Genomic DNA, 19,395 nt, shown 5'->3' on the forward strand with positions numbered 1-19,395 from the left:
AATGTTGTCAAAATTTGAAATAACAGTGAAAAAACAGAATTTATGTTTACCTGATAAATTACTTTCTCCAACGGTGTGTCCGGTCCACGGCGTCATCCTTACTTGTGGGATATTCTCTTCCCCAACAGGAAATGGCAAAGAGCCCAGCAAAGCTGGTCACATGATCCCTCCTAGGCTCCGCCTACCCCAGTCATTCGACCGACGTTAAGGAGGAATATTTGCATAGGAGAAACCATATGGTACCGTGGTGACTGTAGTTAAAGAAAATAAATTATCAGACCTGATTAAAAAAAAACCAGGGCGGGCCGTGGACCGGACACACCGTTGGAGAAAGTAATTTATCAGGTAAACATAAATTCTGTTTTCTCCAACATAGGTGTGTCCGGTCCACGGCGTCATCCTTACTTGTGGGAACCAATACCAAAGCTTTAGGACACGGATGAAGGGAGGGAACAAATCAGGTCACCTAAATGGAAGGCACCACGGTTTGCAAAACCTTTCTCCCAAAAATAGCCTCAGAAGAAGCAAAAGTATCAAACTTGTAAAATTTGGTAAAAGTGTGCAGTGAAGACCAAGTTGCTGCCCTACATATCTGATCAACAGAAGCCTCGTTCTTGAAGGCCCATGTGGAAGCCACAGCCCTAGTGGAATGAGCTGTGATTCTTTCGGGAGGCTGCCGTCCGGCAGTCTCGTAAGCCAATCTGATGATGCTTTTAATCCAAAAAGAGAGAGAGGTAGAAGTTGCTTTTTGACCTCTCCTTTTACCGGAATAAACAACAAACAAGGAAGATGTTTGTCTAAAATCCTTTGTAGCTTCTAAATAGAATTTTAGAGCGCGAACATCCAAATTGTGCAACAAACGTTCCTTCTTTGAAACTGGTTTCGGACACAGAGAAGGTACGATAATCTCCTGGTTAATGTTTTTGTTAGAAACAACTTTTGGAAGAAAACCAGGTTTAGTACGTAAAACCACCTTATCTGCATGGAACACCAGATAAGGAGGAGAACACTGCAGAGCAGATAATTCTGAAACTCTTCTAGCAGAAGAAATTGCAACTAAAAACAAAACTTTCCAAGATAATAACTTAATATCAACGGAATGTAAGGGTTCAAACGGAACCCCCTGAAGAACTGAAAGAACTAAATTGAGACTCCAAGGAGGAGTCAAAGGTTTGTAAACAGGCTTAATTCTAACCAGAGCCTGAACAAAGGCTTGAACATCTGGCACAGCTGCCAGCTTTTTGTGAAGTAACACAGACAAGGCAGAAATCTGTCCCTTCAGGGAACTTGCAGATAATCCTTTTTCCAATCCTTCTTGAAGGAAGGATAGAATCTTAGGAATCTTAACCTTGTCCCAAGGGAATCCTTTAGATTCACACCAACAGATATATTTTTTCCAAATTTTGTGGTAAATCTTTCTAGTTACAGGCTTTCTGGCCTGAACAAGAGTATCGATAACAGAATCTGAGAACCCTCGCTTCGATAAGATCAAGCGTTCAATCTCCAAGCAGTCAGCTGGAGTGAAACCAGGTTCGGATGTTCGAACGGACCCTGAACAAGAAGGTCTCGTCTCAAAGGTAGCTTCCAAGGTGGAGCCGATGACATATTCACCAGATCTGCATACCAAGTTCTGCGTGGCCACGCAGGAGCTATCAAGATCACCGACGCCCTCTCCTGATTGATCCTGGCTACCAGCCTGGGGATGAGAGGAAACGGCGGGAACACATAAGCTAGTTTGAAGGTCCAAGGTGCTACTAGTGCATCCACTAGAGCCGCCTTGGGATCCCTGGATCTGGACCCGTAGCAAGGAACTTTGAAGTTCTGACGAGAGGCCATCAGATCCAAGTCTGGAATGCCCCACAGCTGAGTGACTTGGGCAAAGATTTCCGGATGGAGTTCCCACTCCCCCGGATGCAATGTCTGACGACTCAGAAAATCCGCTTCCCAATTTTCCACTCCTGGGATGTGGATAGCGGACAGGTGGCAGGAGTGAGACTCCGCCCATAGAATGATTTTGGTCACTTCTTCCATCGCTAGGGAACTCCTTGTTCCCCCCTGATGGTTGATGTACGCAACAGTTGTCATGTTGTCTGATTGAAACCGTATGAACTTGGCCCTCGCTAGCTGAGGCCAAGCCTTGAGAGCATTGAATATCGCTCTCAGTTCCAGAATATTTATCGGTAGAAGAGATTCTTCGCGAGACCAAAGACCCTGAGCTTTCAGGGATCCCCAGACCGCGCCCCAGCCCATCAGACTGGCGTCGGTCGTGACAATGACCCACTCTGGTCTGCGGAATGTCATCCCTTGTGACAGGTTGTCCAGGGACAGCCACCAACGGAGTGATTCTCTGGTCCTCTGAGTTACTTGTATCTTCGGAGACAAGTCTGTATAATCCCCATTCCACTGACTGAGCATGCACAGTTGTAATGGTCTTAGATGAATGCGCGCAAAAGGAACTATGTCCATTGCCGCTACCATCAACCCGATCACTTCCATGCACTGAGCTATGGAAGGAAGAGGAACGGAATGAAGTATCCGACAAGAGTCTAGAAGCTTTGTTTTTCTGGCCTCTGTCAGAAATATCCTCATTTCTAAGGAGTCTATTATTGTTCCCAAGAAGGGAACCCTTGTTGACGGAGATAGAGAACTCTTTTCCACGTTCACTTTCCATCCGTGAGATCTGAGAAAGGCCAGGACTATGTCCGTGTGAGCCTTTGCTTGAGGAAGGGACGACGCTTGAATCAGAATGTCGTCCAAATAAGGTACTACAGCAATGCCCCTTGGTCTTAGCACAGCTAGAAGGGACCCTAGTACCTTTGTGAAAATCCTTGGAGCAGTGGCTAATCCGAAAGGAAGCGCCACGAACTGGTAATGCTTGTCCAGGAATGCGAACCTTAGGAACCGATGATGTTCCTTGTGGATAGGAATATGTAGATACGCATCCTTTAAATCCACCGTGGTCATGAATTGACCTTCCTGGATGGAAGGAAGAATAGTTTGAATGGTTTCCATCTTGAACGATGGAACCCTGAGAAACTTGTTTAAGATCTTGAGATCTAAGATTGGTCTGAACGTTCCCTCTTTTTTGGGAACTATGAACAGATTGGAGTAGAACCCCATCCCTTGTTCTCTTAATGGAACAGGATGAATCACTCCCATTTTTAACAGGTCTTCTACACAATGTAAGAATGCCTGTCTTTTTATGTGGTCTGAAGACAACTGAGACCTGTGGAACCTCCCCTTTGGGGGAAGCCCCTTGAATTCCAGAAGATAACCTTGGGAGACTATTTCTAGCGCCCAAGGATCCAGAACATCTCTTGCCCAAGCCTGAGCGAAGAGAGAGAGTCTGCCCCCCACCAGATCCGGTCCCGGATCGGGGGCCAACATTTCATGCTGTCTTGGTAGCAGTGGCAGGTTTCTTGGCCTGCTTTCCCTTGTTCCAGCCTTGCATCCTGAATCAGTAATTTCTCCCTCAGACAAAACCTCCCTGGCCCCATCAGACTGGGTTAGGGGCCCTTCAGAAACATTATTATCAGCGTCGTCATGCTCTTCAGTATCTAAAACAGAGCAGTCGCGCTTACGCTGATAAGTGTTCATTTTGGCTAAAATGTTTTTGACAGAATTATCCATTACAGCCGTTAATTGTTGCATAGTAAGGAGTATTGGCGCGCTAGATGTACTAGGGGCCTCCTGAGTGGGCAAGACTCGTGTAGACGAAGGAGGGAATGATGCAGTACCATGCTTACTCCCCTCACTTGAGGAATCATCTTGGGCATCATTGTCATTGTCACATAAATCACATTTATTTAAATGAATAGGAATTCTGGCTTCCCCACATTCAGAACACAGTCTATCTGGTAGTTCAGACATGTTAAACAGGCATAAACTTGATAACAAAGTACAAAAAACGTTTTAAAATAAAACCGTTACTGTCACTTTAAATTTTAAACTGAACACACTTTATTACTGCAATTGCGAAAAAACATGAAGGAATTGTTCAAAATTCACCAAATTTTCACCACAGTGTCTTAAAGCCTTAAAAGTATTGCACACCAAATTTGGAAGCTTTAACCCTTAAAATAACGGAACCGGAGCCGTTTTGAACTTTAACCCCTTTACAGTCCCTGGTATCTGCTTTGCTGAGACCCAACCAAGCCCAAAGGGGAATACGATACCAAATGACGCCTTCAGAAAGTCTTTTCTAAGTATCAGAGCTCCTCTCACATGCGACTGCATGCCATGCCTCTCAAAAACAAGTGCGCAACACCGGCGCGAAAATGAGGCTCTGCCTATGCTTTGGGAAAGCCCCTAAAGAATAAGGTGTCTAAAACAGTGCCTGCCGATATTATTATATCAAAATACCCAAATAAAATGATTCCTCAAGGCTAAATATGTGTTAATAATGAATCGATTTAGCCCAGAAAAAGTCTACAGTCTTAATAAGCCCTTGTGAAGCCCTTATTTACGATCGTAATAAACATGGCTTACCGGATCCCATAGGGAAAATGACAGCTTCCAGCATTACATCGTCTTGTTAGAATGTGTCATACCTCAAGCAGCAAGAGACTGCTCACTGTTCCCCCAACTGAAGTTAATTGCTCTCAACAGTCCTGTGTGGAACAGCCATGGATTTTAGTGACGGTTGCTAAAATCATTTTCCTCATACAAACAGAAATCTTCATCTCTTTTCTGTTTCTGAGTAAATAGTACATACCAGCACTATTTCAAAATAACAAACTCTTGATTGAATAATAAAAACTACAGTTAAACACTAAAAAACTCTAAGCCATCTCCGTGGAGATGTTGCCTGTACAACGGCAAAGAGAATGACTGGGGTAGGCGGAGCCTAGGAGGGATCATGTGACCAGCTTTGCTGGGCTCTTTGCCATTTCCTGTTGGGGAAGAGAATATCCCACAAGTAAGGATGACGCCGTGGACCGGACACACCTATGTTGGAGAAAAGGCAGTTACATACACTGTAAAAATTTTGTTAGTGTAACAAGTTAGCAGAGCATTGCACCCACTTGCAAATGGATGATTAACCCCTTAATACCCAAAACTGAATAATAAAAGACAAACTTTTTTTTTTTTTTTTTTTTTCAAACAGTCACAACAACTGCCACAGCTCTACTGTGGCTTTTTACCTCCCTCAAAAACGACTTTGAAGCCTTTTGAGCCCTCCAGAGATGTCCTGGATCATGCAGAGGGAAGCTGAATGTCTGTCAGTATTTTTTGCTACACAGAAAAGCACTAAAAAAGGCCCCTCCCACTCATATTACAACAGTGGAAAGCCTAAGGAAACTGTTACTAGGCAAAATTCAAGCCAGCCATGTGGAAAAAAAAACTAGGCCCCAATAAGTGTTATCACCAAATACATATAAAAACGATTAAACATGCTAGCAAACGTTTTATATTACATTTTTATAAGAGTATGTATCTCTATTAATAAGCCTAATACCAGTCGCTATAACTGCATTTAAGGCTTTACTTACATTAGTTCGGTATCAGCAGCATTTTCTAGCAAATTCCATCCCTAGAAAAATATTAACTGCACATACCTTATTGCAGGAAAACCTGCACGCCATTCCCTCTCTGAAGTTACCTCACTCCTCAGAATATGTGAGAACAGCCATGGATCTTAGTTACTTCTGCTAAGATCATAGAAAACGCAGGCAGATTCTTCTTCTAAATACTGCTTGAGATAAACAGTACACTCCGGCACCATTTAAAAATAAACTTTTGATTGAAGAATAAACTAAGTATAAAACACCACACTCCTCTTACGACCTCCATCTTGGTTGAGGCTTGCAAGAGAATGACTGGATATGACAGTTAGGGGAGGAGCTATATAGCAGCTCTGCTGTGGGTGATCCTCTTGCAACTTCCTGTTGGGAAGGAGAATATCCCACAAGTAATGGATGATCCGTGGACTGGATACACTTAACAAGAGAAATGGCACACTACCGTCACTTTAAAGTAATAGTAAAGTAAAAACACATTTGTGATTCATAAACTATCCCCTTTATAAAAACAGATCCGAAAAATTTTAGTCATATTTTAGATGGAGTTTAATTCATCAGTTGTAATCAAGATGCACTATAATTTTATTTCATATCTACATTACAAAAGTTATGGCACATCTTCATTACAACTGATTAATTAAAATCCATCTACAATATCATTAACATTCCAGATCTGTTTTTATAAAGGGGAGAGCTCACCATCACTTTAAGCACGCTGCATGTCCTATTTAAGGTTCCTTAAAACTGTTAACATGTGTTAACTGTCAGTGTACCAACTTCTTGCATACAAAAAATATACCTAAAAGTTTAAAACAAAATGTTAGATTATACATAGTTACAGATTTGCTAAATATTTTTTCCTTTGCCAAGCAAGCTCTGTTTAGCAAGGCAAAACTTTCAAAATACAAGCGTAAAAAACAAAAAAAAACACCCCCCACACTGAATAGTCAAATAAAACAGGCAAGTATAAATGGCTACTTACGTTCAATCCTCTTTTTCATCCTTGGACAGATGAAGAACCAGACAAACAGAGCACAGATCACTGCACTTCCAACAGATATCAGGATGACACCCCAGAGAGGAACCTTGTCAAAGCCCAACACTAAAAAGAAGAAGAACAGCCAAGTATGAAACCCACCCACTGAGCAGTCCTTTCATGGGGAGCCTGCAAATATTTAAGAAGCTTTGGAACAATTTTCACTGCGGTTAGTAAAAGTTGCAAGGATTAGCATATTCTTAGAATGATTACTACTTACCTATGAGGTAGCAGTGTAGTTAAAAAGGCAGTTTAAAGATAACAGGGTGAGAATCAGATCCTATTTGCCAGGATTAAAGTGAAGGTAAACTTTCACGAATGAGTGCCCGGTTTTTAAACATACCATTAAAAATGGGGCACTTTCATGACAGTTTATATTTCAGCAGTTTTGTTAAAATAATTACCTTTTCTTCATGCAAGTCAGAGCAGTGATTCCCCTGCCTGCAGCTCGTCTCTTCTTACGTCAGCAATAACGAATCTGGTATTCTCCAATCACGGTGTAGCCTCAAGCAATGTTTGCTCGGGGGGGGGGGGGGGGAAGAGCTGTGATAGGAGGAAGCCAGATTCGTCATTGCTGATGTAAGACGAGCTGCGGGCAAAGGAATCACTGCTCTGGCTTGCAAGAAGAAAAAAAGAAAAAAAAAGTATTTTAACAAAACCGCTGAAAAGTAAACTTTCATGAATAAAAGTGCCCCTGTTTTTAATATTTTTAAAATCCGGGCACTCATTTGTGAAATTTTACATTCACTTTAAGCTTTTCGTAGTAAACCTATATGCAGTGAACTTGCATTAAGCCAGGGAACCTAACTTTTTTTTTTTTTAAATCCAAAAGGATAGATTAGATGGATAAAATATTTTACCAGGAAAGATACATTGAGATTTCTCTTGTTTTCAAGTATGTCCAGGGTACACAAAACATGATATAGCTAGATATAGATATGCAATGTTTTGTGCACCCAGGAGATACTTGAAAACGAGAGAACTCTCAATGTATCTTTCCTGGTAAAATTATACACATACATATTAGTATGTAGCCGGTAGCCTAGCACTCCTTCCACACGTGTGTAGCCAAAGCCTGGGTGCAATCCTCAAGTTTAAATATAAAGTAGCTCTGTAGATGGAGGGCACTCACAGGACTTATAGAAAATGCAATCTTTATTTACAAGATCGGTTTCACATCAAAGAATGTCGACGTTTCGGCCCATCTAGAGGCCTTCTTCAAGACAATTCATAATCTTCGTAAGTGCAAGCAGCACATTACATCTGGCTCCCAGCGACAGATTCGGAGATTGGAGATCTCCGAATCTGTTGCTGGGAGCCCGATGTAATGTGCTGCTTGCACTTACGAAGATTATGAATTGTCTTGAAGAAGGCCTCTAGATGGGCCGAAACGTCGACATTCTTTGATGTGAAACCGATCTTGTAAATAAAGATTGCACTTTCTATAAGTCCTGTGAGTGCCCTCCATCTACAGAGTGTGTGTGTATATATATATATATATATATATATATATATATATATATATATATATATATATATATATATATATATATATATATATATATATACACACACACACAAATACAAATATACATATACACATCCCTACCTGTCTGGCTCCTAAATTTCTTAAATTTATCAAGCACCAGTTAAAAAGGGATACAAATCCAAAATTTTCTTTCACGATTCAAACAGAATTGGAAAGGGGATTAAAATGTGATGCTTGATTACCAAATATGCTTCTTTCTATTGGTATCGTTTGTAAAAAGGAGTATGAATGCACTGCTGGGAGCTAAACATGTAAGACATTGACAAAAGGAATATATGTGCAGCCAGCATGCAGCAGTCCGCTCCCAATTGTGCATTGATGATCTAACCTAGGTATGCTTTTTAACAAAGGATAATGAGAATGCAGATTAGATAAGAACATGCAATTGCAACAACTTTCCAAGTTAGTTCTCTCTGAATAATAAGTTTAATTTTGAATGTTCTTTTAAGCAGTCTGCAGATCCTAGACTATGTAATGTTCTATAATTCCGAAATTGAGCTTTTTTTTTTTTTTTTTTTTAAAAAAAATAAAATATTCCTGCTTGTAAATGTTGAGTGCCTACAACTTTTTCAAGAACCAAATCATCTTGTTTATGTTAAAGAAAAACCTTTTATTTAGTCAGAAAAAAAAAAAAAAAAAAAAAATATGCATTTTAAAGACAGGCTTACAGTGGCATTAAAACACCTCTGGCTTTTGTGAAAAATCATGCTTGTCCCCTGTTCTGTAAGGAGGTTAAAAAGAAAATTCTGTAACCTACATTTAAAAGGAACATTAAACCCCCCCAAAAAAAAAAACTTCCCAATTTACTTCTAATATCAATGTTGCTTCATTCTCTTGATATTCTTTCCTGAAAAAACAGCAATGCACTACAAGGAGCTAGCTGAACACACCAGAAAGCCACTCACAAAATACATGTGCAGCCACCAATCAGCAGATAGTACCCGACTCCTGAGCCTATGTAGGTAACCAAGAGAACAAAGCAAAAATAGTAACACAGAATTCGGAAAGTTCTCTTCAAAATCTGTTGTCTATATGAATCACAAAAAAAGTTTAAACAGTACACTGTTCCTTTAAGTGGGCTCTAAAAAGCATTTTATTATTGATTTAATTTCCTTTTGCAATATACAGCGATCATATGGTGTTCGTCTAGATTAAAATAAAGTTGGTGAGATTTGCAAGATGCTACTTTAAAAACCCTGTATTCTTATCTAGTTAAGTAAAATGCATTTCCATCTTTAACTCTTTAGCAGGGTTAGAGTCGAAAGGGAATTAGAAAATTGCGAACAAAAAAATAAATAAAAATATAAAGTACCTTTTCCCTTTAAATCTGTGATGGGTAAAAAGCATTCAAAATAGTAACAAACAAGGGCCTAAAAGCTTGGACAGCGGCACACTACAAACTAAATTATACTGAACCCACAGGGAATACATGCACATCACCGTAAAAACAAGGCAACAATTTACAGTAGCTTGCACTGTATGGGGGGGGGGAGAAGGAGGAGGGTATCTCAGGAAGATCATTGTTTTTTGAGGTCTTAATTTCTCTTTAAAGGGACACTGAACCCAAACAATTTTCTGTCATGATTCAGAGAGAGCATGAAATTTTAAGCAACTTTCTAATTTACTCCTATTATCAATTTGTCTTCGTTCTCTTGCTATCTTTATTTTAAACGCAGGAATGTAAATCTTAGCAGCCAGCCCATTTTAGGTTCAGCACCATGGATAGCGCTTGCTTTTTTGATGCTTTCATTTACCCTCCAATTAGCATAACCCAGGTTCTTAACCAAAAATGGGCCGACTCCTATGCATCATATTCCTGCTTTTTAAATAAATATAGAAAGAGAATTTAGAAAATGTGATAAATAGGAGTAAATTAGAAAGTTGCATGCTGTCTGAATCATGAAAGAGAATTTTGGGTTTAGTGTCCCTTTAATGCACCTAAATAGTTTATGCTACAAGCTTGTGTCTCCTGTAAGCATAAATGAGCAAATTCAATTTTCATTGTCGGAAGCTTTTAAAGTAAACAATGCTTTGGAAGTTAACACAAGATACTTAAATTCATATAAATTGCCAATAGAGAGTTGTCTGGTATAAAACAAACAATCTCACAATCACATATCTACTACAGACAGTGGTGACTATAACCACTTCTTGGGTAACAAAACATGCTTGGATGTGACTGATAAGGGAGTAAAGTTCAAGATCATACACTGCTGTGACTACTTCCTTGGTCACATCAAGACTAGGGTATGAATATTGGTGTTGCTTCCACGTCATATTTAGTCTGTACTTTTACATGTTGATTATACTTATCTATTTCGGATTGTCATATTTACATAGATGAAGATATCTTAAAGGGCTAGTGACACAAAAGGGTGACTGTCCCCATGTCCATACATAGTTCAGTAAAGATCTAAACCCCCTCCCACCCATCCCTGTGAAAATGTGACCAGTTGTGTTGCTATACTTTGCGAATTTGCATATATAATAGTAAGGTTTGTAGTGCAGTATACTACTAACTATTGCTTAATGTGTTTTAAATGGCCTTGCGTATTGAAGCATGAAAACAGTAGAAGATTTGAGATGTGCCAAACATTTTTACGGTGAATGAGCAATGCTGCATGTTCTCTGGTCTAGGAAATGTATGGTCATATAGTGCCAAGTCATTTAGACATTATGGTATGAGGGGGGACCTACACCTAACTTCTGGAACTATGAGATTCTTATATGACATTCTCTGTTTCCTTTACACTCTTATATTTCACATTCTTGCTATATATTTATTTGTGAGATAAGTGAGTTTTTTTTTTTATCTTTATCACTTAGTTTTCTATATTTTGATACATTTAGGTCTTGCAAGGATTAATCAGTATGCACTATCTGCGACGTCTTCGGGTATACGTAACCTAAATATTAGTTGGCAGGGTTGCAACATGATCCATCTGCATTATTTGTTTAGACCAAATACCACTAAATTTATAGTTAAGTCTTAGTAACTAAAAGTTTAAGTGTCACAGGCATGGCCTCTCCATGCTGTTAATAAACTGCAATAATAGAAAGCGAAGCCTTAAGGGAAGGGGGGGACAAAAAAAAAAAAAAAAAAAAATGTATTTAAAAAAAAATTGAACACAAAATTAATCTTCTGCTTGGTCTTCTTAGTCAACAGCATTGCTGAGGGAAAATGGGGCTTTCGCAAGTTAGCTAGCTTCCTGTAGTAGCTGGGAAGAAAGGACTGTAGTAATTTAGCCGGGATAGTTAACTAGATTAGAACGATCAGCGTACATTAGTGTACTGCTTTCTGTAATGGGCACAGGCCAGAAGATGTCTAGAAGAGTTGATGCCTGTAAAGTAAAAGTGGTAAATCATGCTTTTAATGGTGGGATCACAAGTACATGTTAGAGCACCAAGACATTAATATAGAATACTTACAGGGGGCCCCAGTGTACATGATAGAGAACAGGTTGATGCCAATGGTGCAAGCATAGAAAACAGGTAGGGCTCTCAGTCCGTTGGGAACAGGGTCAGCCTAAAATGCAATAAAAATCAGATCATCAATTAACACAAGAAAGCTGGTATGAATCATCATTAAAGGAGACATTCAGCAACTGTAGGACTGTTCTAATTTAAAACGCTCAAAAATTATGCTTACCTGAAATTAGTTTCCTTCTTGGCAGTGAGAATCTACAAGAACATTCTTAACCTATGGGAATTACTCGACCTGGCCACCCCAAACAAGACTATAAAATATCCCTCCCATCCACTTCTCCTACCTTCCAGTAGTTCAGCCGAGGATAATGAAAAGTGGAGAGTACAGAGGGGGGGTCATGGACTCACTGCCAAGAAGGAAATTTCAGGTAAGCATACATTTTATTTTTACTTCTATTGACAATGAGAACCTAAGAGATCATTCTTAACCTATGGGAAACCAACAATACCCAATCTGAAGGGAGGGAAAGCAGTCCCAATTAATAGGCACCAGATAGTAGAACTCTTCTTCCAAAAGATGCCTCCGCAGAAGCAAAAACATTAAAGTTATAGAACTTTGTTTATGTGTGCAATGAAGACCAAGTTGCAGACTTGCAAATCTGTTCAACTGAGGCTTCATTTTTAAAGGCCCAGGGGGTAGACACCGCACAAGTGGAATGTGCTGTAGATTTGCAATCAGAATTAGAGACTTCTCAAACAAAATGGACAGTTACAGCTGAGGCCTTCTGCCCCTTGCGCTTACCAGTATACAGGATGAATAAGGAAGAAGACTGATAAAACTCCTAGTAGCGTGAAAGTAGAGCTTCAACACTGACCACAAGAGGATCACACATCAAAAGCTGAAAGCTTTGATACTCTGCGAGCAGAAGAAATAGCCAATAGGAAAGCCACCTTCTAAGTGGGTAACGATATAAACGGCATGCAGAGGCTCAAACAGAGCCCTCTGAAGAACCTTAAGAACTAAATTTAGGCTCCAAGGAGAAGCAACAGATTTGAAAAAAAAGGTTTAAATTCTAACCAGAGCCTGAGCAAACTCAGAAAACTAGCCAGCTTCTTGTCAGACAGAACGGGCAGAGATCTGACTTTTGATAGAACTGGCAGACGAGTCTCTCTAGACCCTCCTGGAGAAACTGAAATATACATAGAGTTTTCACTCTACACCAAGAGAACCTTGCTGGTCACACCAGTGAAGATCAGTCCTCCAGACCTTGTGGTAAATGAGTCTTATACAGGCTCACAAGCCTATAACCAGAGTACCACACTGTCAGAGAAGCCTCTGAGCTAAAACAACAATTCAATCTTCAAGACAGTCTCAGTATCTAGGTTTAGATCAAACAAAGCCAGGGTCAACAGGTCAGGACAAATAAGTGTCCAGCATGTAGTTAAACCATTACCTGTGAAACAAAGTCTACCCCTCCCCCCCCCCCTCCATGACCTGTTCCGAGGTCAGGGGCAATCCCATCATGCTGATTTGCTATCTTGGGTAGCCTTCTTGAGCTTCAGGTAGCCCTGAGTTTTTGCCACTCCTTCATTCCTGATTCTTGATCCAGAAGGAAGGAAAGAAAAAAAAAAAAAAAAAAAAAACACACACACCTGATAATTTTCTTTTCTTCTGATGGAGAGAGTCCACAGCTGCATTCATTACTTTTGGGAATTCAGAACCTGGCCACCAGGAGGAGGCAGACAACCCAGCCAAAGGCTTAAAATTAAATACTCCAACTTCCCTTATCCCCCAGTCATTCTGCCAATGAACAAGAGACAGTAGAAGAACTATCAGGGTGAAAAGGTGCCAGAAGGATAAACAACACCCCACATAAAAAAAAAATTATGGGTGGGGAGCTGTGGACTCTTTCCATCAGAAGAAGAAAAGAAAAATCATCGGGTAAGCATAATTCAAGTTTTTCTTCTTAAATAGAAAGAGTCCACAGCTGCATTCATTACTTTGGGGAAAATAATACCTAAGCCACAGAGGACACAATGCCAAGACAGGAGGGAACAATAGGTGGCCCATTCTGAGGGCACCAAGCCTGAACCACTACCCAACAAAAACCCCGCTTTGTCCAAAGCCGGGGGAAAAAAAAACAAAAAAAAAACCAACAGCCTTTGAAAAGGAAAAGCCCCCAAGGACACTGACCCGCAGATAGTCGAGAAGCCTAGCTAGAGACCACAAAATCTGACTCAACTGAGCCAACAGTCCTCCAGGAGACACTGTCACCCAGTCGGTACCTCACCACCGAAGGGAGCACCAGTCTAAACTCCCAAAGGGATGGGGCAAAAATGAATGGAAAGGAAACCAAAAAGGTCAAACAAAAAGTCAAAGAAAAATCCCCAATAGCGAGCCCAACTCACAAAGACCCAAATGAGTCCTGACAGAGGGAGGCTACCCCCAGACCAAGCAGAAACCAGAGGTTTAGGACCAGGCATCGGAACAGAGAAACCTCTCTCAACATTGTGCAAAGCACCGAAAGACAACTGAAGACCTCACATCGTCAGATGCAGAATACTGAAGTATTCGGTCACAAAAAACGTGTAACAGAGCCAGACGAAAAACCCTGAGTCAAGAACACACAGCCATCATCAGGATGACACAGAAGAATACTTGCAGCGAAGTAAAAAGCGGCCCGCAAGAGAACAGATTGCAAAAAAAAAACCTCCGACAGAGCACACACACTAGGCAATCTAAGCCGCGAGACCTACACATAGGTCTACCAAAGGAGGAAAGCAAATAACCTCAGCGAGGCCCACTGCACCCCCAAGAATGAGAGGTTACAAATCAGAACTCAAAAGGTGGATTGGAACCCTGGAGCTTTTGCTTGCAAGTCCAGGGAGCTAGCTCCCTATGCTAACTTAGATCCTGAAGATGACAACGCATCTCAGAACCTACTCCCAGCGTCAGCAGGTCCAAAACAGGGGAACAGAAGAACCAACACCAGCTCAAAAATGAGCAGAAATCCCAACAGAGCACGGGTGCAAACCAGACTCCTTAGGAACAGATGACACGGCCGTAGAACCAAAGGAATCTAGCAAAGGCCCAACAGTCTCGACACTGAGCCAGCAAGACTCCAGATTGCACATAACTCAGAGAGAATACCTCTCTGAAGGTTAACTCTCGGTTCCAACCTCCTGAATCCAGGAGAAGCCTTAAGAAAAGGGATAACACTTCCACAAGAATGAGAATAAGCCCCCACCCTAAGAAAAGGAATGGGACCAGAAAGCAGAGCACCTGCCCACAAGACACAAAGCCACAGGCTAAAAAGGAGAGATCAAATCACCAACGCAAAATAACTTTGAAGGAACCCCCCTAAAAAATTAGCTTGCTAACACACATACAAAGTGCAATAGTTGCAGCAGTGACACGGCAAACCCATTCGCCTGCAAAGCAGATAATCCATAAGGTTACTCCAGCAAGCTGACCAATGAGCATTGGCACTCAGAAAACCTGGCCAACCATGGCCAGGTCAATTAGAGTAAAGGTCATAGCCCACGTTCCCTGGAACTGGGGGACACCAAACCAGCCACAGAGCCTAAAAGTCCGGTAACAACCCACAAGGGAAAACGCCGAGTGAAACCTCAGCAACTGGAAGCACCAGGCGGAAGATAGGTCCGAGCCTCCAATTGTTTAAACAAACAATAACCGAGAACTGGACACCCTGTCTGATATAAAAACCAGACCCACAGGGAGATATTAATGCAATATCCAAATCAACCCGGAGAACGAGAATAACTTCCAAGTCCCTACACAAGGAAGAAACCACCCCTTGCTGAAGTCCAACGCTCCAAAGGAACTAATGCGTTAATTTGTACAACAACCTAGAGCTCATAGACGGTCAAACAGCCACAGGACCACAAGCAAGGGGATACCTCGAGGCCAAAAAAACTTGAGCAAAGGCTGGTCTCCACATCACCTCCATACCATCAGGAGGATCACAGCAAGAAAAGGATGCAGAGCATCCCCAGCTCCGGGGAAGGACCCCAAGCAGAGCCCAAGGAGACCATGCCCAAAGCCCCTAAAAAGGGAACAACCATCTCCCGGAGGGAAAACCATGTCCCTAAAAGGAGACCTAACCCACACAGAGAGGTCTCATGAAACAGGTTGATATTACACAGTCAATGTGCAAATAGCCGCAGCTGGTTACAGTTTGCAAACCTTCCGCAGCTAGCTACCTATCAGGCTACTAGCTGCCGAAGGACCAAGTCCCAAAAAAGGACAAATCCCAGAGGCTCAGAAGGCCAAACCGCCCTGCAAGGAGGTATAAACAATCTGGGTTATCTGCATGTGTAGTCGGAGGGAGCGGTAGGGAACTCGCCTCGGAGGACAGGGCCCCCCCAGAGGCGGATGGCTCAGCGGACCCTTGATTCCCAGAGCCCGGGGAACAAGGCGCTCTAATACGGCATACCGAACATAACGGATTGAAAATATGTCAACGAGGCCAAACCGGATTCTTCACTAGACGAAGAATCTAAACAGTTTCAGCATCAGAATCCTCCATAACTGGATAGAGAATATGCAAATATGGACTATAAGAAAAACAAACTAAACGGCAACTGACACCCACAATGGCTGGGGCACTTATAACCTCCTATGAACCAGACCCCTGCGGACCAGAATTAATCCGTCACCACACGGTAATGGAAGACCAGAACGTAACAAGGTGAACTGCACAGTCCAAAAAAAGCACTTCCAAAGGCCTTTATGTTCCAAGCCATGAGCCCAGTTAACACTACACATAAGCAGATTGAATCACATAACAAACATGATTAACCCCCCCCCATTCAATAATCCCCCTCAGAAGATATTAACCCTTGATTCCAAGATACAAAAAGAGTCCCACTGAGACCCTATAGTCTAGTAAATCCCGCAAGGCAGGCACCTCACTGGAAACATTTGTATGACAGTACATACATGAAGAAGTAAAATAAATCAATTTTACTGGAATCTATGCCGTGGAAACAGGAACATGGCCCTTCAAGTGTGACAGATAGTAGCATCGCCTCCGCCATGGACTTGAGAGAAGAAAGCAGGCAGCAAAGCGAAGTTAGACAACGCCGATTGGTTGTGGAGCTGTTAAAGTGACTCGGGATGGTTTCGCAGAAAGACTCTTCCTGCATCTCTGGACTATAACTTTCATCCAGGCCCTCACTTAGAGACTGACAGGATTACTTAAAACTCCTGTCCCATGTCGAAGACTACTACCCTCCATAAGAGACAAACAAACTTCTGACACCTCTCTGCCAACCTCCTGGGACGAAAGACAAAGAATGACTGGGGAATGAGGGAAGTGGGAGGAGTATTTAAGCCTTTGGCTAGGGTGTCTTTGCCTACTCCTGGTGGCCAGGTTCTTAATTCCCAAAAGTAATTAATGCAGCTGTGGACTCTTTCCATTTAAGAAAAACGTCCCACCGGATGACCTTACATTTCTTCTTTTACAGAGCACCTATCTCTGCCTACCTCCATGATACAAGGCAAATAACTACTTGAGGGTAGGGGAAGTGGGAGGGATATTTATATAGTCTTATAGTAATTCCCATAGGTTAAGAATGTTCTCGTGGACTCCATGCCAATAGAAGGAAATGTTAGTTTTCAATTGTTCTCCAAGAATTAGGCTTTGATATAGAGATACTATAGATAAGCACATCTGTAAATAAAGTGAAACAATAAGTAATATCTAATTTCCATGCAACCTCAACCCATTTCAATGGATTGTGGTTTAAAACAAAAATCCCAGCTATTTAATACACAAAAATAAAAATAGGTAATTGCTCATACATTTTATACACTGCAGCTGGTCATTGAAAACTTTAAAGGCACAGTATACACCAATTTTCATATAAAACTGAATGTAATGGACACTACTATAAAGAAGAATATGCAGAGATACAAAATTCCAGTATAAACCCTTTTAAAAATTTACTTAGAAGCTCCCAGTTTAGCATTCTTAAGATTAGACTGGGAAAACCATTGAAAGGGGCTGGGAAAGCATGAAAGGCAGACAACCCCCCCACCCCCCGCATATGAAAAGACCCATTACACAAACTAGAGTCTGTAGACATCAGTATACATCTAAAACTTTGAAGCTCAGTTAGGAGTCTGAAAATCTGCACAACTGCATTAAAAATAAGCAAAACTATACATATTTAAAAAAAAAAAAAAAAAAATCCCAGATGGGCTCCATAAATGGATCTACAAAACATGTATACAAAGAAAAGAAAAATTTTAGTGCACAAAGTCCCTTTAAGGGATACTATTTTACAGTACATTCTCCCTTTAGATTTCCACCATACCAATTTTCTCCATTCAATTCTTACCTTACGAAGGATGAACATTCGTACCAAGAAAAAAAGGAGGGCAGACATGATGCCAGACAAGAGGGGTGAAATAAACCAAGAAAGCACTAAATAGGGGAAAAAAAAAAAAAAAATACACTTAGCAGGAAACCTTGTTTACACTATATATTAGTTTGCAATGAATAACTAAAACGTGCATGTTAAAGTCCATTTAAATTATTTTCCCATGGTTCAGATAGGGCACTTTTAAACAGATTTCCCATTTACGTCTTATCAAAGCAGCTTCATTTGCTTGGTATACTTTGTTAAAAGTATTTACCCTTTCCTCACTAACTGCTTTCCCACCTGTCATCTTCCATTAAAAGCTACCAACCCCCCCAATGCAATAAATATATGAATGAAGATAGATATTTTTAAATGCATTCCCCCCCCCCAAAACCTTTAAAAACAAATTATATTGTAGACTGTCCCTTTTTAAGATAATCCCTTTATTACCCATTCCCCAGTTTTGCATAACCAATATTAATTAATATACTTTTTACCTATGTGATTAACTTATCTAAGAATCTTCTGACAGCCCCCTGATCACATGACTTATCTATGGAGTTGCATTTAATACTGTGTTGTGCTAACACAATGTTATCTATATGGCCCACATGAACTAGCAGTCTCCTGGTGAGAAAAGCTAATAAAAAAAAAAGCATGTGATAAGAGGCTGTCTTTAGTGGCTTACAAACAAGCAGAAATGTAGAGGTTTAAATGTTATAAAATATATTAACACAATGTTGGTTGTGCAAAGCTGGGAAATGGGTAGTAAAGGTGTTATCTTTTTAAACAATTTTAGTGTAGACTGTCCCTTGAATCTTGGCTCCCAAAAAAAAAAAATCAGTTTCAAAAGACCTTCCAAATTAACTTTGATTTCTAATTTTGTACATTTTAATATACACACTTTGGGGCACTAGCTCCTACTTGTATACATATACCCTATGAACACTAGTCTAATTGGCTGATGGCTGTCACATAATACAGGGGGCGCAGCAAATGGGGAAAAGAGGAAAAGTCAGAGCGGGGAACAAATTTTTTTTATTTTATTTTTTTTTTACAAGCCTTTATACCAAATTTAGTAAGGTGATCACATTAACAGTGGCCACCTGGCTATTTAACCCCTTAAGGGCCAAGCTTCAGGTGCTTGTCTTTCTGTTAAGGACCAAAGCAATGTTTGCTCTGTTCAACCGAAATTTCCATCTCATTTGTTGCACCAACACATTATATACAGTTTATTAACCCTTTGAGTGCTAAAATTTTTTACATTTTTTTTTTTAAAATTTTTTTTTTATGTTTTCAGACCCCCCCCCAAGGCTTACACTGTTGGAAAGGTTAGGCGATTGGTGGGTCTTGGGGGTCTGTAGCTGCTTAGATGCCTGAGATACAGGCTTCTAAGCAGCATGCCCCCTGCTCCTATATTTAACATTAAGTATAAAGTTGCGCAGTGAAGTCATCATGCAAAACGGGAAGCC

General features: G+C 40.8%; 1 protein-coding gene across 3 annotated transcripts in view; it reads right to left on the minus strand.

The window, feature by feature from the left end:
* The window catches only part of SLC20A1 (solute carrier family 20 member 1), a 67,155-nt gene that overhangs the window by 19,430 nt on the left and 28,330 nt on the right, over positions 1-19,395 (minus strand). For all 3 annotated transcript variants that reach the window (XM_053718152.1, XM_053718151.1, XM_053718153.1), the window contains exons 4-6: positions 17,900-17,985; positions 11,537-11,633; positions 6,505-6,624 (exon numbers count right to left, since the gene is read on the minus strand). In XM_053718152.1, coding sequence (XP_053574127.1) covers positions 6,505-6,624; positions 11,537-11,633; positions 17,900-17,985 — 303 coding nt within the window. The remainder of the gene's footprint in view (positions 1-6,504; positions 6,625-11,536; positions 11,634-17,899; positions 17,986-19,395) is intronic.

Source organism: Bombina bombina, chromosome 6 (assembly GCF_027579735.1).
Source record: "Bombina bombina isolate aBomBom1 chromosome 6, aBomBom1.pri, whole genome shotgun sequence".
In the NCBI taxonomy this organism is placed as follows: Eukaryota; Metazoa; Chordata; class Amphibia; order Anura; family Bombinatoridae; genus Bombina; species Bombina bombina.